This window comes from Urocitellus parryii, chromosome 14 (assembly GCF_045843805.1).
Source record: "Urocitellus parryii isolate mUroPar1 chromosome 14, mUroPar1.hap1, whole genome shotgun sequence".
Classification (NCBI taxonomy): domain Eukaryota; kingdom Metazoa; phylum Chordata; class Mammalia; order Rodentia; family Sciuridae; genus Urocitellus; species Urocitellus parryii.
The window spans coordinates 45,825,408-45,851,586 of record NC_135544.1 but is presented as its reverse complement, the minus strand read 5'-3'; the positions used below and the strand labels follow the sequence as shown (position 1 = coordinate 45,851,586).

Below are 26,179 nucleotides of genomic sequence, written 5' to 3'. Positions count from 1 at the left end.
TACTCCAATAACAGAATCCATTAACACCACAGTGGAAGAAATGTCAGAGAAGAAATTTAGAATGTACATAGTTAAACTGATCTACAAAGTAAAGAACAGTAAGGAGTGAAATCAGAGAGAAAATACTGGAAGTGGAAGATTACTTCAATTAAGAGAGGGAAATTCTGAAAAACAAACAAATAAAAAGCAGAAATCCTTGAAATCAAGGAATCAATAAACCAGATTAAAAATTCAACTGAAAGCATCACCTACAGACTAGATCATTTGGAAGACAGAGTTTTAGGCAATGAAGACAAAATATAAAATCTTGAAAACAAAGCTGACTCTGAGAAAAGGTGTTAAGAGAACATGGAGAGAATTCCAAGAAATATGGGATTACCTGAAAAGCACAAATTTAAGATTCATTGGGATAGATTAAGGCTTGGAGATACAAACCAAAGGAATGCAAAATCTTTTCAATGAAATAATATCAGAAAATTTCCCAAACCTAAAGAATGAAATGGAAAATCAAATACAAGAGCCTTATCGGAACCCAAATATAAAAAATTACAACTAGAACCAACTAGACCACACACCAAAGCACATTATTATGAAAATACTTAACATACAGAAGAAGGATAGAATTTTGAAGGCTGTCAGAAAAAAATAACAGGTAACATTTAGAAGGAAACCAATTCAGATCTCAGTTGATCTCTGAGCCCAGACCCTCAAAGCTGGGAGGTCTTTGAATGATATATACCAAGCTCTGAAAGAAAATGGATGCCAGCCAAGAATACTATACCCAGCAAAATTAAGCTTTAGAATTCATGATGAAATAAAAACCTTCCATGACAAACAAGAGTTAAAAGAATTTACAACTAGAAACCCTGCATTACAAAATATACTCAGTAAGATATTTCATGAAGAAAAAGTAAAAAATAAAACTGAAGACAGCAAAGAGAAAAGCTACACTAAGGAACAGTGAATCAAAGGAAAACCTACTTCAAATTAAAAACCATAAATAAATCAAAATGATGAAATAAAAATCACATCTCAACAATGTAGATGGCTTAAACTTATCAATCAAAAGACATAGACTGGCACACTGGATTAAAAAACAATACCAACAATATGCTGCTCCAAGAGATCCAATTCATAGGCAAAGACATCCACAGAATAAGGACAAAAGAATGTTGGGGGAGTGGGGTGCCATTCACATGGATCTCATAAACAAGCAGGGGTTTCTATCCTCATATCAGATAAAGTGACTTCAAGCCAAAGTTAATCAGAAGGGACAGAGAACATTTCATACTGTTTAAGGGAGTTAAATATCAATAAGTCATAAAACCCATAAATATTTATGCCCCAAACAATGGAACATCTACATACATCAAATAACCTCTTCTTAAATTCAAAAAGCAAGTAGACCATAACACAATAATACTGGGTGACTTTAAAACACCTCTCTCACCACTGGAAAGATCCTCTGAACAAAAACTAAATAAAGAAGCTATAGAACTAACACATACAATTAATAGTATAGACTTAATAGACATATATAGAATATTTCATTCATTAATGACTGACTACACTTTCTTCTCTGCAGCACCTGGTTCCTTCTCTAAAATAGACCATATCTTAGGCCACAAAGAAACTCTTAGCAAATACAAAAAAAATAAATAAATAAAGATAATACCTTGCATCCTATCAAATCATAATGAAATGAAATTAGAAATCAATGGTAAGATTAAAAATGAAAGCTGTGCTAACACCTGGAGACTAAACAATATACTATTTAATGATGAATGAATAGCAAAATATCAGGGATTAAATTTTAAAAAGTACTTAGAGGTAAGTAAATGAGAATAGCAAGACAACATATCAAAATCTCTGAGACACTATGAAGTTAGTGCCAAGAGAAAAGTTCATTGCATTGAACTTCTTCATTAAAAGAATAGAAAATCAACAAATAAGTAACATAACATTATATATCAAAGCCCTAGACAAAGAAGAACAATTAACACCAAAAGCAGTAGAGGACAGGAAATTATTAAGTCAGAGCTGAAATCAATGAAATTGAAACGAAACTGACAATTTAAATGATCAACAAAACAAAAAGGTGGTTCTTTGAAAAAATAAATAAAATTGCAAAACCCTTAGCCATGCTAACAAAGAGAAAACTCAAATTACTAAAATTCAGGATGAAAAATAAATCACAACAGATGTTACTGAAATGCAGATGATAATCAAAACTTATTTTAAAAATTTATACTCTAATAAAATAGAAAATTGTAAAGATATTGGCAAATTTCTAGAGACACAAATTGAATCAGGAGGACATAGAAAATTTACACAGATCGATTTCAAACAATGAAATTGAAGACTCCATGAAAAGCACACCAACAAAGAAAAGCCAAGGACCAGTTGGATTCTCAGCTAAGTTCTACGAGGCCTTCAAAGCAGAACTATCACCAATCCTCCTCGAATTATTCCATGAAATAGAAAAGGACAGAACCCTTCGAAACTCATTCTATAAAGCTAGTATCACCCTAATATCAAAACCAGACAAAGACATATCAATGAGAGAAAACTTCAGACAAACATTCTTATTGAACATAGATGCAAAAATTCTTGATAAAATACTCACAAATCACATACAAAACATATTAGAAAGACAGTGCATCATTATCAAGTGGGCTTCATCCCAGGAATGCAAGTTTGGTTCAACTTACAGAAATCAATAAACATAATTTATCACATTAATAGACTTAAAGATAATAATTACATGACTATCTCAAGAGATGCACAAAAAGCATTTGACAAAATACAGAATTCATTTATATGCAAAACACTAGAAATCTAGGGAGAGTAGAAACATACCTCAACATTTTAAGAGCTATATATGTTAAACCCAAGGCCAACATCAGTCTTAATGGAGAAAAATTGGAAGCATTCCCTTTAAAAACTGGAACAGGACAGGGGTGCATTCTTTTACCACTTCTACTCAACATAGTCTTGGAAACACTAGCCAGAGCTGTTTGATAGAAGAAAGAAATTAAAGGGATACAAATAAGAAAAGAAGAACTCAAACTATCCCTATTTTCTGTTGACATGATTCCATATTTAGAAGACAAAAAAAAATCCACCAGAAAATTCCTAGTAACTCATAAATGAATTCAACAAAGTAGCAGGATATAAAATTAACATCTATACGTGAATTCCATTCCCATACATCAGTGATGAGTCAACTGAAAGAGAAATTAGGAAAACTATCCCATTCACTATAGCCTCAAAGGAAATAAAATATTTGGAAATCAATTTAACAAAAGAGGTGAAAGAGGGGCTGGGGATGTGGCTCAAGCGGTAGCGCGCTCGCCTGGCATGCGTGCGGCCCGGGTTCGATCCTCAGCACCACATACAAACAAAGATGTTGTGTCCGCCGAAAACTAAAAAATAAATATTAAAAAATTCTCTCTCTCTCTCTCTCTCTCTCTCTAAAAACAAAAGAGGTGAAAGATCTCTATAATAAAAAACACAGAACACTAAAGAAAGAAATTAAAAAAGACCTTAGAAGATGGAAAGATCTCCTATGCTCTTTGATAGGCAGAATTAACATTGTCAAAATGGCCATACTGCCAAAAGTGTTATACAGATTCTGATAACCTTCTTTATAGAAATAGAAAAAGCAGTTGTGAAATTCATTTGAAAAACTAAGAGGCCTGGGATAGCCAAAACAATCCTCAGCAAGAAAAGTGAAGATGGAGGCATCACAATACCAGACTTAAATCATGCTACAGAGCTGTGACAACGAAAAATGGCATGGTATTGGCACCAAAACAGACATAAAGACCAATGGTACAGAAGACACAAAGACCAACCCACGTAAATACAATTACCTCAAACCAGACAAAGGTGCCAGAAGCATACAATGGAGAAAAGATAGCCTCTTCAACAAATGGATCTGGGAAAAGTGGAAATCCGTATGTAATAAAATGAAATTAGATCCCTATTGCTCACCGTGCACAAAATTCAACTCTAAGAGGATCAAGGACCTAGGCATTAGACAAGAGACCCCTTACCAGAAGAAAAAGTAGACCCAAATCTCCATCACATTGGCTTAGGAATGGAATTCCTCAACAAGACTCCTAAAGTACAAGAATTAAAATCAAGATTCAATAAATAGGATGATATCAAAATAAAAACTTTTTCACAGTAAAGGAAACAATCAAGAATGCGAGGAGAGAGCTTAAACAATGGGAGAAAAGCTTTGCCACCTGCACCTCCGATAGAGCATTAATATCACCACAAAACCAAATAACACGATCAATAAATGGGCAAAGGAACTGAACTGGTACTTCACAGAAGAAGAAATATGAAAGATCAAAAATATATGAAAAAAATGTTCAACATCACTAGCAATTAGAGAAATGTAAATTAAAACTACATTGAGATTCCATCTTACTCTAGTCAGAATGGCAATTACCAAGAATACAAGTAACAATAAATGTTGGTGAGGATGTGGGGAAAAGGTACAATCATATATTGCTGGTGAAACTGCAAAATGGTGCAACTACTCTCGAAAGCAGTTTAGAGATATCTCAGGAAACTTGGAATGGAACCACCATTTGATCCAGTTATCCCACCCCTTGACTTAAACCCAAAGGTCTTCAAATCAGCACACTATAATGATGTGGCCATATCAATGTTCACAGCAGTTCAATTCACAATAGCTAAGTGATGGAACCAACTCAGATGCTCTCCAATATATGAATGGATAAAGAAAATGTGGTACATATATACGATGGAATATTACTCAGTCACGAAGAAGAATGAAATTATGGCATTTGCTGCAAAAGTGGATGGAACTGGAGTCTATCATGCTAAGTGAATAAAGCCAATCCAAAAAAACCAAAGGCATGTTCTCTCTGAGTCACAATAGGTGGTGGGGGTGCAGAAGGGAGGAATGTAAATTCACCATATTGGACTGGGGGAAGTGGGAAGGAGGTAGGGGGAATGGGAATGGAAAGACAGTAGAATGAATCACACATAACTTTCCTATGTTCATATGTGAATATACAATCAGTGTGACTCCTCATACACAACCACAAGAATGGGAAGTTATACTCCATGTATGACATATCAAAATATATTCTACTGTTATGTATTACTCTAAAGAAAAAAATTTAAAATGCAAAAACAAAAGTGGTCCTGGGTGGGACTTTCTGGCAACTTCTCTGAGATTTCCAATAAAACTGCTGTGCAGTAGAGATACGTTGTCCTTCTCCTAAGAAGACCCACTTTCTCCCTGGAGAGTATCCCCTTTCCCTTTTCCTGTTCCTTCAATAAACTCATTCCTATCTCATTCCTATTCTTCTGAGGGACATCTCTGAAATCTTTCTGACTTGATCACCAGAATCAGAGTTTAAAGAAGGGTTTTTGCACCACCTCAGTTTCTCAAAAGGACCCCGCTTCATAACAAGAGGATCCTGTGGCCCACAGGTCACCTGGAGAAGATACTGAGTCTCCTTCATTAACAGTGTCTTCATGCATACAAATAGTAAGTACTCCGTAAGTCTTCGATGGGTGGATGAACCTTTCAAGTGTTAGAAAACATAATGATATTGAATGGGAAGAAAGAAAATACACAGTAACGAACAATGCAGTGGGAATCCAGAAGGCTGGATTCCAGTGTTACCACTGCATCTGTAAAGTTGGGGGGAATATTTTGATATACACATTCTGGGGTTTATTTTATTTATCTGGAAAAAAAGATAAGTTTGGTAGCATTTGATTTAACTTGTCACCAGACTCTGAAACTGAAGCTCATATCTGCCTCAGAGACGACACCTGCGGGTTCTACTCACCTGTTGTGCTTTTCGCCATATTCTTCATGTGGACGGCTCCATCACCTTTCTAAGCTGATCTGAAATAACACTACTGCACCCTGCCTCCCTAGCCTCCTGCTAAGGTTTACTGGCTTCATGAATATAGACACTGTCTGAACTTACCTACGCTGCCTTCTCCTATGAAAATGAGGTATTTGAGAGACAAGTGCTTTGCCTCTGTCCTCTATTTAAGCCACAGTGCCCACAGCATGGCTGGTACATGACAAGTCTACAGTGATTTGTGGGGTGAAAAAACAACCTTATTTAGATGAGATGATAATCTTACTCCAGCCTGTACTGTTCAGAATTTGCCAAGGGTCTTGTGTTTAGTTTTAATAATTGCATTTTGAGAACACCGTTGTCAAACTAAATTGTTCCCCAAAATTTAGACAACTGAGATCTCTGAAGAGACTTGAAACAATTTTTCTTTAAAAATCTGTTTCAGATGGGTATGCTGGTGTGTCCTAGAAAACAGAGATTTTGTACATTAAATTTATAAAAATGGAAGTATTTGGAGACTTGATCTGGGATAGATTAAATATAATCTATGTAGCACAGAAGGCACAAACTAGAATTAAAAGAATATTGAGTTTCAGAGTCTGGTGACAAGTTAGATCAAATGCTACCAAACAGCCTCCTCCCGGATCTTCTGAAGAAAAGTCCATGATTATTATCCACACAAAACCCACAGAAGATTGGGGAGGCAGCTGCATGGTGTATAGCTAAAGTGTAGTGCGTGACCGCAGATGAGATGATCATGTGACAGTTCCCATTCAGGTGACCTCTGTTACTGTAGGTTCCACAAAGCCAATGCTAATGGAGATGTTGTCTCTCCAAAGGGGACCACAAATGGTGACAAAACCAGAAAGTGAGCAGGGGGGAGAATGGGGCAGGTGTTTGAGGCTGACACACCAGGGAGGTGAGCTCAAATGAACAGAACCAATGTCTTAAGATGTCATCTAACATCTTCCAACCTTCCAAATGCAGCATTTACATATTTGGAAAGTAAATATTCAGTGCTTTTTATATGGTCGTTCAAATTCCAAACATTGATGTAAATAGTGACGTGTGAAATTAGCCAAGAGAAAGAGCATTTGCAAAAGGATTTTGAAAACTGCATTTGAAATTGTTTGATTTTTACAAATCTGAGGTATGCTGGACTCTAAAGTATCATATTTATTTATATTGCAAGGCCTATTTGTACTAAAAGCTCCTTAGATGTACGTTTTAAGAGCTCTATTAGGTATAGAAATCTTAAGGGGCTCGATTTAGAAGAATTAAATTTAGTCACTATCAGTGTAATTGTTATGGTTGTAAAGTTAATTTAGCAGCTGAAATTAACCAATCTAGCAGTTGCAAAGATGATTTCTATATGTAAATGTGGTATTAAAATAGACTGTCTTATCCTTTCCAAAAAAAAAAAAATAGCATGGCAAACATAAAATCTGCATTTAACTTCTTCAGAGACTATCAGGACCATCTGTACACATTGATCAAGTGTGAAGTCAGACTCTAGAACCCAAAGAATGAACATATATATATATATATTAAAGGCTACCATATCAGTTTTCCATTATTATACAATCAGCTACCCCACCCCCCCAACTTAGTAGTTTTAAACAATTATTTAGTTCATGATTCTGTCATCAGCTGGGTGCTGGTGGGTCTAAGATACCCTCACTCCCATGTCTAGTGACTGGCTACTTTTTGGCTGGGGGACACTATGACAAGACTCATGTTTAATAGCCACTCTTCCTTCTCTTACTTATTTGCTTCATAAGAAATTTAAGAGAGTAAAACCTATCAGCTATCGTTTTTCTACTCTTCCATGGTCACATAGCAAAGTCACATAGCAAAGCCCAGAAACTGCGGGAGGACACGACCCAAAGTCTAGAATGTAAGGAGATAACAACAACGGGGCCATTACTACAGCGAATCCGCCACAGCTACACAGCACAAACCAAGGTAAAACCACGTCTTCACGATAAATAGTGACCATGACCTATTTCAAATAATAACAAATCAGTGTTCTGAGAAAGATCATGAGAAACTAGATTTCAAGTTATGCAAGATGAAGATCCTGTCCCTCTTTTTCACCAATATTCTTAGTACTTCATCCAGTGTTTGTCTCATTTTCATACATAAATATTTTAAATGAAAATAAATGTTCCTGTTTACGGTATAGGATGCTAAAACATAGGTCCTGTATAACCCAGTGGGGAAAAGTAGGGTGACACCATAGTTTGGAGCATGACCTCTGGAGTCAGACTGCCTGGGCTTACATCCCGGCTCTGCCTTTTATTAAGTTTGTGTCATTAGAGAAAGGATCACATCCTTTTGGGATTCTAAATTGCTGACTTGTAGAATGAAGATATAATGGAAAATACCCATTGGTGGTGATGTTAAAGATGGCTCCCAAATTATTAGTCATCCCTTGTTTTCAAGAGGCAGGTTCTGTGACACCCCCCCCTCTTTTGAATAAAGTGGGATTATAACTATTGTAAGCCACAGGTCTGCTGAAAATAATACTGCGTGACTTCCATGATTTCCTCATAAAATGGAATGCAACTCAGCTTTGATGGTTAGAACACTCTCGTCCTGGGAGCCCTGAGCTTCCATTCAAGAAATTTCACCATCTAGAGATGGCCATGCTATGAGGAAGCCAAGTGACACAGAACAGCTATGTGTGGAAGCTTCAGGTAACTGTCTTGTTCTTGCATTCTTCCTAACCTATGCTCCAAAACACTGATTGAACAATCAGATGACTCCAACTGCTGATTTACTTTACAATTTTGAGTCACTACCATGGGGGGTAGTGAAAAACCCATCCCTGTTATACCTTGCCTAATGTTCTAAAGAACAGAATTCATAAGCATTGGAGTGTTTGTTTTAAGCCACTGCAGTCTGAGGATGTTTGGTATATGGCAGTAGTATTTATGACAGAACTGTGGCACCTGGATAAAAAAGGTATTGCCCTAAAACCCAAAATATGTGCCTTGACTTTGAAGCAGAAACTGGAAGGAGCTCATGATGGTTGATTTTATGTATTGACTTGACTGGGTCACTGGGTGCCCAGACTTTTTACTCTTGGTGTGTCTGTGAAAGTGCTTCTAGACAAGATTAATAATAGAAATGGTGAACCGAATAAAGATTACCCTTGTTAAGGTGGACTTCCCTCAGCCAATCTGTTGAAGATCTGAACATAACAGAAAGCCTATATAAGAGAAAATGCCTCCTGCCTGACAGCTTGAGCTGGAACAGAGGTCTTCTCCTGCCTCTGGACTAGAAATACTGGCTCTTCTCGGCTCTTCAGCCTCCTGGTTTGGGGATTGAACCTATACCATTGGCTCGCCCAGGTCTCCAACTTGCCAACTGCAGACGGTGGGACTCCTCAGCCTCCTGGAATGCATAAGCCCATTCCTTACATACACCTCCTCTTCCTGTTTTCTCCAGAGAACCATGACTAATATAGACCTTAGAGAGACTATAACTGAGAGTTGGATAAACCTAAGGGGACTACTGACCCAAGGTCAGAAACCTGGAGAGACATTGTTACAAGAGGTTGAACCATGGCTGATCATCATTAATGGTAAAAAATTTACTAGTATGCTTATTTTGAGCAACAGGTAAGGGGGTTATTGATCAAGAGACTGTACATGAAAAAATACAAATGGAGATAAGAACTGAGAGAAAAAAATCTAAAGCTTTCAAACAAATCAAACAAACTGTATAGGAAATAAAGGAATCCTGGACTTACTGTGTTTAAAAATATTTTTTTTCTTTTTATCTAGTTTCTCCCAGCAGAAGAGTTTCAAATTAGGAAAACAGCTCCAGACAAATATCAATTCCCTGTTCCTCTCAAGTAAACACCTGGAGTTAACATGAAGTCCAGGGAATGACTGTACAACACTTCCTGCAAGAGCTTAGAAAGATTGGAAGTGGTGGGGCCGGGGTTGCAGCTCAGTGGTAGAGCACCTGCCTGGCATGTGCTAGGCACTGGGTTCTATCCTCAGCACTACATAAAAATAAATGAGTAAAAGAAAGGCATTGTGTCCATCTACAACTAAAAAAAAAATTTAAAAAAGAAAGAAAGATTGGAAGTGGTGCCTCATAAACCCTTTCAAAGACACAAGAACCTTCCAAGGATTTTGTCTGTCTTTTGATTTTTGTACCAGGGATGGAACCCAGGGATGCTTAACCACTGAGCAGCATACCCAGCCCTTTATATGTTTTATTTTAAGACAAGGTCCCATCAATTTCTCAGGACCTCGCTGAGTTGTTGCAGATGGCTTTGAACTTGTTGTGCTTCCGGAGCTGCTAGAATGACAGGCACGTATCACAAGACCAGGCCAAGGATCTTAAGAATATCCTGATAAGTCTCTTTTTTGAACAATATAAATTGATAATTTTAAGGGTAGGGAGTCCAGTAGCCCCACAGGAAGCCAAAGTTTAGAAGAGTTGACCTTACCAAGACTTGTGGGTATGAATTTTGTCTAGTGAAGTGCATTAAACATTGACATGTAGGAAATCCATGAAATGTTCACAGACACTGGTCAGCTGCCTGCCATTGGACTTGCCATCATTTTAAGTAAGAGGCAAGCCTGAGTGTGCTTCTCATGTGAACCACAGGTCATATGTTATGGAAAAGAAATAATATGTCAGGGGAGGAAGCACGAGGCCTGGGGAGGAATCAAGAGCATGAGAACACTGTTTAGGGGAGGGAGGAATAGACCCTAGTTGGGGCAGGGAGGAGGGGATCAGGGGGAGAGGGAAGAACTTGAAACAAGTACCCAGCTGGGTTTCAGAATTTGTACCCCTCAGCCACTGCTGGATGTCTTCTATTTTCCTCCTGTTGAATAAGAGTGTCTCTGGAGGTCATCCAACAGGGGAAATGTGCAGTCAACAGACAGCTTGGCTCTCGACTTCAGAGGTCTTCAGACTGAGAAATACTATACCAGAATGTACCCAAGAGGCCTCACCTGCACCTGGAAAGTTTAGATGATAAGCTCCTGGGTGACAAAATGAGGTGAGAGCTCAGAGGTCTTGGGGGAGGCAGTAATTGTGTTTTTCACCCCGGATTGCAAAGGGATATGTTTCTGTCCCGTGTGTACTATGGTGCTTTTAAAACAAGAGGACAAAATGTTAAGATTTAAGTTTTGGGGCGATTCTTGACAATGGCAACTGGAAATACGATTTCACAGAGAAGTTGTGTGAGTTAATGTGAAAAGCATATACGATGATTTTTATGGAACAGACAGGAAGTATTCAGTAATTATCAGTTAGAATAATCATGATTATGATTATAAATACATGAAATTTATTTTAAAATTTATTACTAGTAGGGTTGGGATTAGAGAAAAACTGCATTTACCTTCAAAGCACATATATTTAGCAAGTTAGTCAGGGAAACTGTCTCAATGCTGTTCGCCAGGAATGTAGAGCAGGAAACCTGATTAGAAGCCAGCACTTACATATTCACATTCAAAGCTACTAATCCCAGGATTTCTATAACTTGAGGCACCTACGGGAAATGGCCACTTCCCTTGTCAACTTCAAACAGAGCAGAAATGGCTCCCTTGACACCCTCTATAGAGTTAACTAGTCCATACAAATCAAGTACCTCATGTTCGCTGTCTTAACTCAAATTCAGCACAGTGTTTTTTTTCCTTAGGTCTTTCCAAAAGTCATTTAATTGACACTACAAGTACTGATATCCCCAAAGAGTATCAAAAGAGGAAGAGAGGAAGAAAAAAAGGAAAAGAAACTTTTCACAGAGCACTTCATATAGAATTGAGCCAGGTCAGTACCTGTATGTTCCACAATAAAATAAAGCATTATTGTGAAGTTGAAAACAGAAAGACACTTTATTGTGATTTATAACAATGAAAAAAACATAATTTTGCCATTTCCCTTAGTATTCAAATATTCACAAAATAATTTCATGCACGTAAACTCTCAACGAACTTCTCCATTTGAAATCATTGATTATTTTAGTTTTCTGAGCACAGCCTATTCTTCATAAAGGCTAAAGAACTGGTGAAACAGAAGGCAATCAAGAGCATTACTACCATAAAGATGAAGAAAAGTAAAAAGGCAGATCTAGATAACAGATATTTCCAAAAATCAAATATAAAATCCCTTTATGAAATATTAAAAAATACATAGCATAAAGAACTAGGTAAAACACCATAAAAATAAAAGATAGTATGTGTTTCTCTACAAATCGTCACTCTAAAAAATTTCTTGAATCTATAAAACTACGAGAATGGACTCAAGTCAGCAAAGGAAAGAAATAAAGCTAGGCTTCACTTACCTGAGGCAAACACATGGTCTGCTCAGGTAGAGGTCAGTCTTGGCACACTTTGAACAGCAATGAGTTAAGTTTTTATTATCATTATAATTATAAAGATATGATGTACAGAGCCATGCAACCTTACAGATTTCTTTTATCACAATAGAAGGTATTAATTAATGAGACATTTCTAAGAATAACAAAATATGTTGATAAAAATGTAGGCAACATAGGGAATTAATTGCTTAATGATGTTTATTTTGTTCCACAAAATCTTTGACACCTTAAAAACATTAATTCACTTTAATTCTCCTAACAGTATGAGGTAGTCCATATGTATGTATGTATGTGTGTGTGTGTGTATATATATATATATATATCAGTATTTTACATTTGCAGAAACCGAGGCACAGACATGTTAAATATCCTCACTGAAGTCCCACAGGTAGGAGATAACAAAGCCCAGATTCGAACCCCATCAGTCTCCCTTCAGGTACAGGCTTTTAACCATGTCACTGTTGCCATTCAACATAAGCATCCATGTAACAGGTCCCAAATTCCTTCTAACTCAGAAGCATGAAGTTTCTCTTATACACTCACCAGACTCTAACAGAATGCCTGAGCCAGATGGTAGCCCTGACAGTCAAAGGTGAATCTTTTTATTTTAATTTTTTATTTGTTCTACTTAGTTGTACATGACAAGAATGCATTTCTATTCTATTCATCTTACACAAATGCAGTGCAATATTTCAATTTTCTGGTTGTACATGTTATAGAGATGCACCATACGTGCGACCATACATACACCTAGGGTAATGATGTCCATCTCGTTTCACCATCTTTCCTATCCTCATAAGCCCTTCTCACCCTCCACTTTGCCCAATCCAAAGTTCCTCCATTCTTCCCACCCCACCCCATCATAGATCCGGATTCACTAATCAGAAAAAAACATTCAGATTTTGTTATTTTGGGATTGGCTTATTTTGGTTAGCATAATATTCTCCATCTATTTACCAGCAAATGTCATAATTTTATTCTCTTTTAATGCTGAATAATATTACATTGTGTATATATACCACAGTTTTTTTTATCCATTCATCTATTGTTGGCCATCTAGGTTGGTTCTACAGTTTAGCTATTGTGAATTTAGCTGCTATAAACATTGGTGTGGATATGCCACTATAGTATGGGAGTGGGATAGCTGGGTCAAATGGTGGTTCTATTCCAAGTTTTCTGAGGACTCTGCACAGTGCTTTCCAAAGTGGTTGCACCAATTTGCGGTCCCACCAGCAATGTATAAGTACCTTTTCCCCCACACCCTGTTCAATCCTTAGCAAGAAAAGTAAAGCAGGAGGCATCAAAATACCAGACTTTAATTATACTACAGAGTGATAGTAACGAAAACAGCATGTTATTGGTACCAAAATAGACATGTAGACCAATGGTACAGAATGGAAGACACAGAGACCAACCCATATGAATACAGTTATCTCATACTAGATGAAGGTGCCAAAAATGCACATTGTAGAAAGGGTAGCCTCTTCAACAAATGGTGCTGGCAAAACTGGAAATCCATATGTAGCAAAATGAAATTAAACCTCTATCTCTTACCATGCACAAAACTCCACTCAAAGCGGATCAAGGACCTAGGAATTAGACCAGAGACTCTGCACCTAATAGAAGAAAAAGTAGGCCCAAATATTCATCATGTCGAATTAGGCCCCAAATTTCTTAACAAGAGTCCTAAAGTGCAAGAAATAAAATCAAGAATCAATAAACGGGATGGATTCAAACTAAAAAGCTTCTTTTCAGCAAAAGAGATAATCATTGAGGTAAAGACCAGTATGGGGGCTCAGTATGGCAAAACTTTACCACACATACATCTCTGGAATATATAAAAAAACTCAAAAAAACTTAAGACTAAAAAAACAAACAACCCAATCAATAAGTGGGGTAAGGAACTGAACAGACACTTCTCAGAAGAAGATATGCAAGCGATCAACAAATATATGAAAAAGTGTTCAACATCTTTAGTAATTAGAGAAATGCATCTCACCCCCCTCAGAACGGCAGTTGTCAAGAATACAAGCAATAAAAAGGTAAATCTTTCACTCGTAATTGGCTAATTATATACAGAACTGCATCTTCTAAAGCCTGAATGAACGGTAGTAGTAATTTCACAGTTAAGGTTCATATCGAAAGTAGTTCTAGGTTAAAATAAAACATATTTCTGCAATTTAAGTTGTTAAAGCTGAGCCACTTGATAAGTTTATAATTCTGAGTAAAATTGGAGAGCAAAACTGTGTTACAGATCTAAATCTGTTCAACTTTCAGTCACTGAGCATTTATAGCCACACACCACTATAGGGAGCTTATGGAAGTGTAAGCCTGCTTGGCTTTACAGGCAGGCAGAGTTACTACCCGCACAGAATCAGACCACGTGGGAAACCACATAGCTGGCTCCTCGTTAACAAATTTGTTTTTCGTATCTCACCTGGGGCTTCACTTTGTGCCCTGTGGCATTGCACGTCCATTGCTCTCCTGGTGTCAATTTTTTCCCCCCAAGAAACTCTTTTTTTCTTCAGAATGACACCAAAAGTCACCATGAATGCAATGTCCTAAAGAATGCAATGTGTTACTTCATATCAGAAAATGTGTGTTCATTGCTACTGGTGGAGAGAACTCACTGCAGTTTTGTCCCATTTCCTTTTGTTATCCAGATGTGCACAATTTAATGAATAATCAAGATTAAAAAAACAAGCAAACAAACAAACAAACAAACAAAAAAACCGAGAGGCTGACACCAGCATCCATGAGCTCTGTGTCCTTTTCCTCAGTCTCCTTTTTACTCTTTTTTAAGAGCAAAGGCTTATCACCTATCCTACCCTCCTGTCACTCCTCTTTCAATTATTTAACAGAGTTGCAGAGACAGGAAAGAGAATGAGTATCGAACAGATGTCATTTCTCATTGTCACCAGGAGGTTATGAAGGCTGCTGCAAGTGGCTCAGGGTGCTTTGCCTGGGAATGAGCTGGGGAAAGCAATGCTGAAGCTGTGACCCTTCCCCTTCAGCAGGCCCTGGAATGAGGGATTCCAGATCCACTGTCAGCATTCTTTGTGATGTAAAGAATTGACATTGCAATGCAATGTTGGCTAATCAGCAAGTTCTAAAAATCCTGATTAATAAAACATGCAGAGCTACACCTGCTTTTCCCATGCTCCAAGACTCTTCTGCATCAAGATCTTTGTTCAACTGCCTTCAAACACAACCATCGCAGCGTCTCATTAAATCAGCCATGAATTCATAATAAATTTTTTTTAGAAGAGTCACATCAAGGAGGAATTCTACAATTTACCTGCCTAATTAAGGCCACAATTAAAAAAAAATACTGACCAGGGTGTGCCAGCAATTACTAATTGTTATCATTTGATAGTCAATAAAATGTGTTATTCAGTCTTACTTATTAATGCAATTACCCACAACATCTGTTTTAAACAAGAAAAATTAATGTGAATTATGCTAATTTCATTGCTGAAAGCAAATAATAATATGGAAATTTTCTGGTTTTCATTATGTGAAAGTATTTTCACACTATTAGCATACTCAGTGGAATTCATTCTAAGCACATGGGACTCTAATACTCAATTTAGACTCAAGATAGTTGTTGGAAAGTGCTCTTTGAGAGAAATGAAAAGGGGTATTAGCCTTTCTACCCCCTGGCATTCTCCCTGTAGTGTCAGACTCACACCTGCTGAAGATGCATTTCATCTGGTTAATACAGAGCATTAACCTGTATGCTTGGGTTAAATGTGCTCTCAGTACAGGTTATCCATAAATTAATGTTTGTGATGACTTCACACAGATCCCAGCTATTTCCAGTTTCAGGAGTCAGTTATTGCCCAGGAAACAAAGCAGGAAAATATCCCAATGGCACTTGGCAAAATGTCATAGAGGGACCTATATGCTGTAAGTGACAAACATCCACCCTGAAAAAGAGGAAGGCTTAATCATAAAGGATGTGTTGAATTATTTCATCTGATTTTACAATTCCTTAGCTAACACTATAAAAAGAAGCCAAAACTATCATTCAAAAGTTAGAAGTTACAGGGATTATATTTTTGTATTATACTTTAGTGCCTCAAAAAATCACACCAAACCCCAAATGCAGTAATGACAGAAAGCACAGCAGAGTGATAGTCGAAAGATCTGTATTTTTTTTTGTCCCAAATTTCCCATGAACCTAATAGTGTGGCATTGGCAAGCTCATAATTTTCTGTGAGCTTCAATTGAGAAATTAAGATAAAGAATTTTTGAGGAACTGTCTGATTCTTGGGATACTTTGTTTCTACAAATTTTGCTTAAGAAACATGAAAAGTTCAAGGTAACTTAATTGCAAAAAAAAAGTACAGGATTTGAAATCAGAATGTCCTGAATTCTAATCTCAGCTCCAACCCAGAGATTTCAAGCTTTTTTTTTTTTTTTTTTCGGTAAATTTTTTTTCCAACTTAAAAAAATGGGAATTACTAAATCTATACTTTATCCATTATGTTCAAAATGAAGGCATATATCAAAAATCCCCATGGGCTTTCACTTCACTGATGCTTCTGAAGAGATTTCTAAATAACAGATCTGCAGCTACTTTGAGAGAAAGAGAGAGAAAAAAAAAAAAAGATGGCCCAGGGACCACAGTTGGAGAGGGATATCCTAAACACAAGGACAAGAAAGTTAGCATAATTTGGCGGGGGCAGGAGATGAAAACTCTGAAGTACAGAAATATCACAATATAATCAAAGGTGTAAAAGATAAAGCACATATAAACATGGGGGGTTGTTGTTATCCCCCCAAAACTTCAAAATACATTCATCATGTAGGTCAACCTGAGAGTGAGAAAAGATCAGAAAGAAAGGGTTCATGGCCTTTTCCCCTCTTCCATAACTTCCATCATCTCAAATCTGATCCCCTCGTGCTGATGACGAACACAGTAGCATTCAGAGCAAGTGGCAATAGCACCTTAGTGTGACCTCAGGTGTATCCCCACATTTGAAACAGTGAGTCTTAGAGACATTTGCTTGCAAATCCTGCAGAGCTATAAAGAATGCATCCTAGAGTTTAACTAAATACTAAAAATTATTCAATTATTATAATTTTCAGATAGAGAAAGAAATTAAGTTACCCCAAGAGGGCTAAGAATTTGATTAATAAAATCCAATATTCTTGTAAGAGACCAAAGTCTTTTATGCCCAAATCTCTAACATGAATTAATTACAGCCTAATAAATGGTATTACCATAGCTAAAAAGGAAGGAAAGACTGGATTAATAGAAGTAAAATGGCCCACTTTGCAAAGTAGGCAAATGAGACCTAAAGAAGCTAAATTGTCAGTCTCTAACACCAACCAGAGAAAGAAATCTGGAATTTTAAACTCTTTAGAGCAGTATCTTCCCCTGTGGCTTTCCCAAGATCAAGGTTTTCCCAAAGGGTAGGTGAATCGTCTCCCATCCAAACCATTTCATTTCCCAGCTGATTCTATATGCCTAAGGAGAATCTGACTAGTAATTCCCTTCCAGAATTCTCTAGAGCTTCCACTCAAATATTCCATCACTAATTTAATATGTCTCCTGATATAAAATTGTTAATTTGACCAATTGCATTTTGCTAAATTAACAGACTGACGTCTCTCCACTTCATGAGATATTGAAGTGATTGAGGTAATGGTTCAGGTTGCTTCAATAAAATCTCGGTTGTGCTAATGAAGACTATGCCTTGGATGCAAGTGTGAGGCACTGTCCTAGGAGTGCCCAGGGAACCTGTGGAGCTGGTGCCCCTACCCACGTGCATAATTGCATAATACCAACTTGACCCAAACAGGGTGTGTGTTATCTTGTTTTTGTGAAGATTCTAGGGTTGTTAACCAAAGAGATAATTACAATATTATGCCATACAAAATATGTCAAAATCTATCAAAATATGTCAAAATCTATCAAAATATGTCAAAATCATTAAACTTGAAGGCAGAAATATTATTTTTTTGAAGTTTAACCTATTTTTATAGCCCAGATATTCTGAATTGTAGCAATCATTAATAAACACTTTTTTATTATTTTCTTTTTTCCCTTTAAATGCTTAAAAAAAACACAAACAAAAACCCTGATGTCAAGTTAATAATTTATTCAAGAGTTTTTAAGTTTCTTGTGGAATAGAAATCAATTTGGCTTACATTTAAATTATCAAATTTCAATTCTGAGAATAGATCATACTGTCTCTGCACATGGATTCTTTGAGTAACTTCAAGACAAGAAAAAAAAAAAACTATCAAGGAAGCTTACAAAGAGGATGTTTCTCATTTGTGCAACAATCAGGAATTATCCAGATAGTTCAAGATGTTTTAGAGGGAACCATCACTTAAACTTAGAGAAACCATTGTATAATACTAAATATTCTAGCACATAGGGCACATGTTAATTTTTCTACCTTAAAAGTCATTTATCATTCTTTTAGATTATTTATTCATAAAAAGAAGCAATTTAATGGCCATGAGATTTAATAATATGTTTCAAACATGCTTTTAATGAGAAACTTTAAACTCCATCCTATAGAAAAACCAAGAAGTATCTGAAAGTTTAAAAGTGCTTCCACTTCTGACACTCAGAACTATATATCTTTTTAAAAGAAATACGATATGTCAAGAGCTTTGTAATGTTGTGAACAACCAATAAAAAAAAAAAAAGAGTATGTAGACTGGGAGTTTCCTTTCATTTTCTCATGATGAACCTGATTTTTCTTTAAGAATCTCCCTCTGACTCCCACTGGGGAATATTGTTAGCCACTTGGCTAAACAGATACTCTTAGGGACAAGCTTCTATACTTATAGTAGGGAGGGGAAATTGCTGCTCTTTTAAAAGACTGTTAATGTGCCTTAATTTTTTTGTTTGTTTTAGATAAGACTCAGAGAAATTTACAAGAAACCATCCAAAATCAATGAGTCTCTCTGTCTGCCATTCTGTTTTGAACACATGATTTATGATCCCGAACTGAAAATGTTCAGAAGTGTGCCCACCTCTACATGCAGTGATCAGCCTGAGCTTTCTTTGTGCAGGGAGATCACTATTTTACAAATTGGCTCCAGTGCTTTCCTTACTTATAGCAAGTAATTAAAACTGTCTCTTCTCTTTAATCTCCTGGTTGTTCTTAATGGTTTTTCACTTACCAAGAGATGTACCCACTGGGTTCTGCCATGTTATTAAGGTGTTTTTGCCCTGGAAAGAGTTGGTGCTCGTATGAGGAGACTTTGAAAGTTTCCTGAGGATGTTTGAAGATGTGGCTTAGTACTAATATCTGAATAAAGATTGAGGCTACTGCCAGATGAACTGGCTCCACCTATAATCCCAGCAACTCCAGGAGCTGGGGTAGGAGGATTGAAAATTTGAGGCCAGACTTAGCAACTTAATAAGGCCTTAAGCAACATACCAAGTCCCTATCTAAAATAAAAAATAAATAAATAAAATGTATGAAGTTTTCTTCAGTAATTGTTAAATGTATCTAAATATTTAGAGCATGAGTGACTTATATATAACTTTTATAAGAATCTTGCTTTTAGCATTTCATATTTCTTTCAAACCTAGACAGTATCCCCTGTTCCTCTTACCCTGTACCAATAAACTTGCTATTTCTTTGCTATTCTAATAATCACATTATCAAGCCATAGGAAGAGACATAATACAGAGAGAATATTTCCAGTTAATTTAAAGCTGATAAGTTTCTTTACCAAGGATATTTTATTCCCCGAAACACCTGATGTGCTTATGACAGGGACCTTACTGAAGGAAAGGTATCTCTTGCACTAAGTTAGTCAAGAAACTCTGCTCAAAGATGTCTACAAATTCTACCCACTTCAGTAACTCATTGTTCTTGAATGACATTTTTAAAAATAGTTCAAATAAAATAGAAAGAGGATGTAAATGTCTTTTGTCATTTGAGATCAGTCAAGTTCAACATTGTGTCCCTCACAGACTCTCCTTGACAGGCCACTGCTATTACCTTCATTTGTTTCTTTTTGGCAGGAAGAGGGGAGAGTGGTGTTAAGTTTGTTGCTTCCTCTGTCCCCAGCACCTACCCTTGAGAAAAAAAGATGAACATACAGACCAGGAGGTGGGGACGGCTCAGCTCCTACAAAGCTAATGACACCTGAGGATGAGGCCATAGCTATGCTAGAGATAAGAGGATTCCACTTGCTGCATTCTATCTCAAGTTCCCTAATAGGGAAGTACGACAACACCTGAAATATTTTCACCCAATATCCCCGACTCTGCTCAAACACTTTCTTAAAAACTCGAAGTGAGTTCCCAGCATCTGATCTTTAAAGCAGATTAACTTACAACAACAGCTGTTAAACTTCACTACAAAATGAAGCTCACATGTACTGTTGAATATTATGGCTTTTGTTAAGTTTCAAATAATGCCTTTTTTTTCTTTTTTGGAAAGAATAAAATACACGTGAACAGACATCAAACGAGTAGTACACCTGCATGCACTATGAATGAATGGAGAGCAGCCAATCCCAGGGGGCACCAGTTCCTGCTGTATCCTCAGTGTTACAGCCTCCCTGGCTTCTCTTTTGCTTTGTTATGATATTTTCCAACACTTCAGTTTCATGGGCAGTGGGTAAAATTAGGAAGCATCAACAGTTCCACTGTCTGAAAAGGGAGAAAGCAACATCCACAACCAGCCCAGGGGACCCAGGTTGCACCCCATGAGCCATTCAGTCAAAAGTGACTCTGTAGATGGTTAGAAAAAGAATCAGAAGTTTTCATCTGTTAAACAGCAAGTATTCTTCTCTATGGATTTGATTCCTGCCTTCATTCAGGAAATAGGGGTTGTTTCTTTTGTCCCTGTTAATTACAAATGTTTTCCCTTGGATCTACCTTTCCCAGCTAGATTCCAGCTGCTCTTAAAACCTTAGACAGGCATCCTGTGTGCAGAGAGCTGTGTTGGCTACAGTGGCTTGGTTCTCTTATTTTGGCAAATCAAACCTCCTCTTACCTCGACTTCCTTGTTCTTCTCTTTGTTTCTGCCCATTGAACTTCTCCCATTGCTGGCAGTCTCCCGAGCAGGGATTACGGAAATCTGGTGGAGGGGCATATTGGCAGGGCTGCAGGTTGCCAATTCCTGATTGGCTGCCTTATCTCTTTGCTCGCCCTGAGTAGCCCACCTGCACAATTGTTCATATCCTTGCTTTGTCAAGCCCAGGTCTAAATAAAAAGGGAGGGAAAAAAAAGTGTTTGAGACACTGTGCAGCAGCAGCCAGGATCTTCCAGCCAAAACGTCAAGCACACTGAAAGGGGTGTTTAAAAGAAATGCAAGAAGCAAATAATCCAGGGGGTACTGCATTCTCAAAAGGACGATTTACTGCGAGTCATAACTGCACTGCGTTGTCACTGGAGCACCCCCTCTCCCCTAAGAGCATTGTGGGAGACAATTCAATTTCTATGGTACCTAATAACTGTCATGGAAACCAAGGAAACCTAGGTCTCACAGGCCCTTATTAGCAACTGCTTCCTTTAATAGCATGGATTCCCGCTTTTGCAGAGGCTGCCCCTTTGGCTCTTGTTTCTCCCCCACCCCACCCCACCCCGGATTCCCCAGGAAGCTATTAAGCACCCAGAGACACTGCATCCTGCTGACTAGGTAAATAAGCAGAAGGCTGAAAAGCTTAGTGTCCTATTTGGAGCCAAATCTCTTCCATGAAAAGCTCCGCTAGCTGACTGTGTCCTTCATGCATCTTCAATAATCTGCTTAGGTCAAAGGATCTGCCTTGAAGTGAAGAGCATCAAATCAAATGAAGTGGGGAGAGAGAGAGAGAGAAAGAGGCAGAGGAGAGGAATATTGGGCGTGATTGTGAATGTTCTTCTGTGGCCTGTTGAAAAGGATTTTAACTGTTCACCCTGTCTGCCTTACTAAGACATCTGCAACAGGAGTCTCAGGTGTCAGTCACTCGGAAGCACAGATCTACTCTCAGCTTTATTGGAACTCCCCAAAATATACTTGTTAGATCCAATAGCAGCTCTTGCCTGCTTTTCCAGGAAGAAAATAGACTCTGCTGAGGACTTCAGCATCCTCTCCATAGCGTTAAACGATTTGGAATATATAAATTGAGAATCAGAATTTCTGCCTTTTAAATTAAAAACAAAGCAAAACAAACTTTTTAAACAGTGAATTTTTATATACATTAACTTTGTAAAAATTGTTTCCCCTCCTGCAGTTATTTCCTTTCTGTAAATGAAATAGAAGATCTTCAAAGCAGTTTCTAATTGCAATGCATCTCTAACATCTTCTTATTCCACAACAAAAATACCATTTCCAATACAATGTTACAATTGGCTCAAGCTCAGGATAGAGATAAAATGTGAAAAAACATAGGTACTTTCACTGGTAATAAAGCCAAAGATTATAAATATAAAGATGGCCCAAAATCTTTCGTTTAGATGTTTGTGTTCAAATAAATTCTCCAATGCACTTTCAAGATCTGTCCAATTGTGTGTTCCTTTTAACTTAAATTAGTCACCTTCACCTGGCTTTCACCCTATCATCCATTGGGCTATTCAGGAGATTCTATAATACACAGATAACTTGTGACATACTGGTATAGATTCTGGTTCAGCAAGCCATATACCTGAGCAGACAGTTTTTAAAACAGTCACAGGTGACTTGCACAAGCCAATTCTGAGATTCACTAGAATATCTCAGTAAAATAATCTTGGCACAATAAGTTAATTAAAGTTTGCATTGCAGAAACTCTCCTGCTTTAGAATAGTTACCAAAAAAAAAAAAAAAGAGGGGAACTGGGCACCCTACAGGTGGCGTTGGTTCATCTTGTCCTAGCTTAAAAAGTGTATTTGTGAGATGCAGAAATGTTAATGAGGAGCTTAGAGATAACCTTTTCCAAAAATGCCACACCCACTGTTAAGTTGATGATGGTAAAGGTTTGCTATGGCTCAAGGATCACATCTGTGAGCTGTACGTGTGAAAGGAACCTTTCCTCTCTTGAAAAAAAAGGGATGTTAAGCCCTTTATCTAGAAGGACTGTCTTAATTAAGAGAAGGTTGGAAATAGAAGTCTGTAAATCTAATAGTCTGTGACAAATACAAAAATGTAAATCATAAAGCTCTTTAGAAGAGGAATACTGTCAGTGTTTGCAACCATGAAAAGTTCCATTAAAAGCCAAGGCAGTTTTCCAGATAAAGTTAGACTTCAGTACTTTTGCGTAAAATATTCATTAAAGTTACAGGAAAGGAGATTTTTAGCTTGAATTGACTAAATGGCTGTCTTAATCCTGTACCTCATTATGCATGTGAGGTTATCCTTTGTTTACTGTGAGATTTTTCAAAAGTAAGATTTAAATTTTAAGTTAATTTGAGTTATATGGCTGAGTTATTTCAATTACCTTTCTTTTATCCTAAAATTTAGAATATAAATTGAATTTCAGGAAAAGGATATTTATTTCTTAGACTATTTTACACACTAAAGAAAAGGAGGTTTGTTAGATCTCTTTAGGTAAATATTCTGGAAATAAGAAAAAAATAATAAGCAGGGTACTTGAGAAATATCTACCTACATTGTATTAGGTATTGTGAAAAAAATGAGCTTCTGAAATTTTCAAATGGTATCAGTGGGAAAATTCTTTGTGTGTTCTACTACATGGCTGCTTTGGAACCCAGGACTTACACATGAGCTATGTCAATGACTTGCATTCATCTAATTCCTTTCCTCAAGCAGCTTCCAAGTGCTTGCCTCCCAAAGTAAGAAGTCTCTGGGGTGAATCCTTAGGCAACGAGCCGAAGCTGAGAAAACTGTCGGGCCATGCATTTCTCCTGTGGGAGCCCAGGCCATCTCCTGCAGTTATAAAACCTAAGGAGTAAACCAGGAGCAAACCAAGAGCTAGCGGATACTGGCCACCCTACAGAGAAAAGTGATCAGCTAACTGGGTCTGGTACAAAGCCATTCTACCATAACCACATTTCTAAACTTGATTTTTGTGGAAACTGTGGACTCTAAGTGCTATTGAAACCTACCCAGAACTTTCATTCTCCACCTGGACACCATTCCATAGACCAGTATGAATTATACTTGTTTTGCTTCCACATTCTGACTTCCAACCTGCTGGTTCTGTGCCTGCCTCTGGCTCCTGAATTTGGCCTTTACAATTGCTAACTCTAAAGAGCTCAGCCTCCAGCCCCAAGACATTCTGATTTGATGCTGTTCCTTGCTCTCAGTAACCTGAGTTTTAAAAGGAAAACAAAGCAAAATAAGTATCTTATAATCTAACTTATGACCCCCATCAATCTTAGCACCTTCAAAAAAAATAGGCTTCTTAGGGGTTTATTTGGATTGTAATTAAACAAAAGGGAAATATAGTGTTAGGTAAAAACAAGGAACCAAGTAAGAGTCTGCTAATATATTAAATGAAAAGAATAATTGTTCTTTTCAACAACTACTTATTAAGCATCCTCTGTTTTCTGAACCATGTTTGGAAGGGAGGGGCCCAAAATTCTGTGTGAAATTTTGTGGCACAATCTCTGTAGTCAAGAAGTCCGCTCTGTCATTAGAGAGATGTCATTAGATTACCTACTTACATAGGTAAGTCCGTTTTAAAAATTATAAAATACTGTAATTTTTAATTCTACATTATTGTAATTGTAATTCTACATTATCCTCCAAACATTGTGAATAATGTTTGGAGGATAATGTAGAATACTGAATGGAAATGTCAAAGAAGCTTTGAGCACCAAGAAATCACAACAGGTCTAAATAATTCAAGAAAGCCTTAAGGAGCAACTGGAGCCTGGGTTGGGCTTAGTAGAGATGAGATGATTAAGTCATTTCAAGGCACAGCAGCGAGTGTCAGACTGACAGGTGGGACTTCAGGATACTATTTTAAATAGCATAGAAAATACATTTAAGATTTTCAATTGATTTCAACCATGAATGGTCATTAGGATGTGATGCTGACAGATACCTGGGAGGAGAGAGGGAAGAAACCAGGACTAGGACAGCAAAGCAAGGAAATGTCTATGAAAAGCAATGTCAAAATTGTAAATGTCTTGATACCAGAAGAGAAATGATGAAGTTGAGACCTTTAAATGGTTTCTAAAAATAGAAACAAGGCACTCTGAGCTGGGGAAAGGATATTTCATAGCAAATCCCTGGTGCAAGGGAGGAAGTGTGGATTGAATGGGTTTTCAATGTGTCATCACACAGGGCATTTGACAACTGCTCCCAGAGGTTATTGGGAAGAATATATGCGAAGCTATCATCACACAGAAATATTCTGGCATCTGGTAAAGGAGATGGAAAAAGGAAATGGAATTTAAAGGCTACTTTTACTAGGGAAATGATGAAAGATAGTTAGAAGCGTTAGGGGACAATTCAAACCAGCTCAAATGCAAATAATGAGAAGGAAAAATAGTAAAAGAAAAATGTTTGGTTCTGTGTTTATAATGTGTAACGTAACTTAGCACTTAAAAATGGCAGGTTTCTTACTGGGTTTTGTCTGATTCTTGGAATCCAATTGTGATCACATTTGGTATGTACCAGTGTCTTTTAATTAGAAGGACATCCTTTTAATGTCATTCTTTTTGCCTCTGAAAACTTTGAGAAGAGTTAGATGATCACCCTTCAGCTCTGAAGACGGAAGAATGGATCAGATGAATCCTCAAGATCCTCAGTTCTACTCTCTGAAAAGTATTGGTCCTAATTTTGGCCACATCTGCTTTCTGAGGTTGGAACAGATTACAACATAGCCAAGTAATTCATGTGGTCTTTTAAAGAATCAATAGCAATCACCACAGTCACAAAATGTGTGATAAGTACAACAGGCATTAAAAGAGCCAGTTGTACTAGTTTGTATAGTTTGTATTCCTTATATTACATTCATGACAAAAGAATGTCATCAAAAGCAAAGACTCTCTATTAACATCACGGGATTGATGTTAGTTCATTTCTAATTTGCTGAAAAAATTTTAAAAAAT

The 26,179-nt window shown here is 37.2% G+C and overlaps 1 protein-coding gene across 5 annotated transcripts in view; it reads right to left on the bottom strand.

The window, feature by feature from the left end:
• The window catches only part of Marchf1 (membrane associated ring-CH-type finger 1), a 410,023-nt gene extending 388,730 nt beyond the window's left edge, over positions 1-21,293 (bottom strand). For all 5 annotated transcript variants that reach the window (XM_077792655.1, XM_077792651.1, XM_077792654.1 and 2 more), the window contains exon 1: positions 21,195-21,293. In XM_077792655.1, the coding sequence (XP_077648781.1) occupies positions 21,195-21,293 (99 nt within the window). The remainder of the gene's footprint in view (positions 1-21,194) is intronic.
• Positions 21,294-26,179: the final 4,886 nt, after the last annotated feature.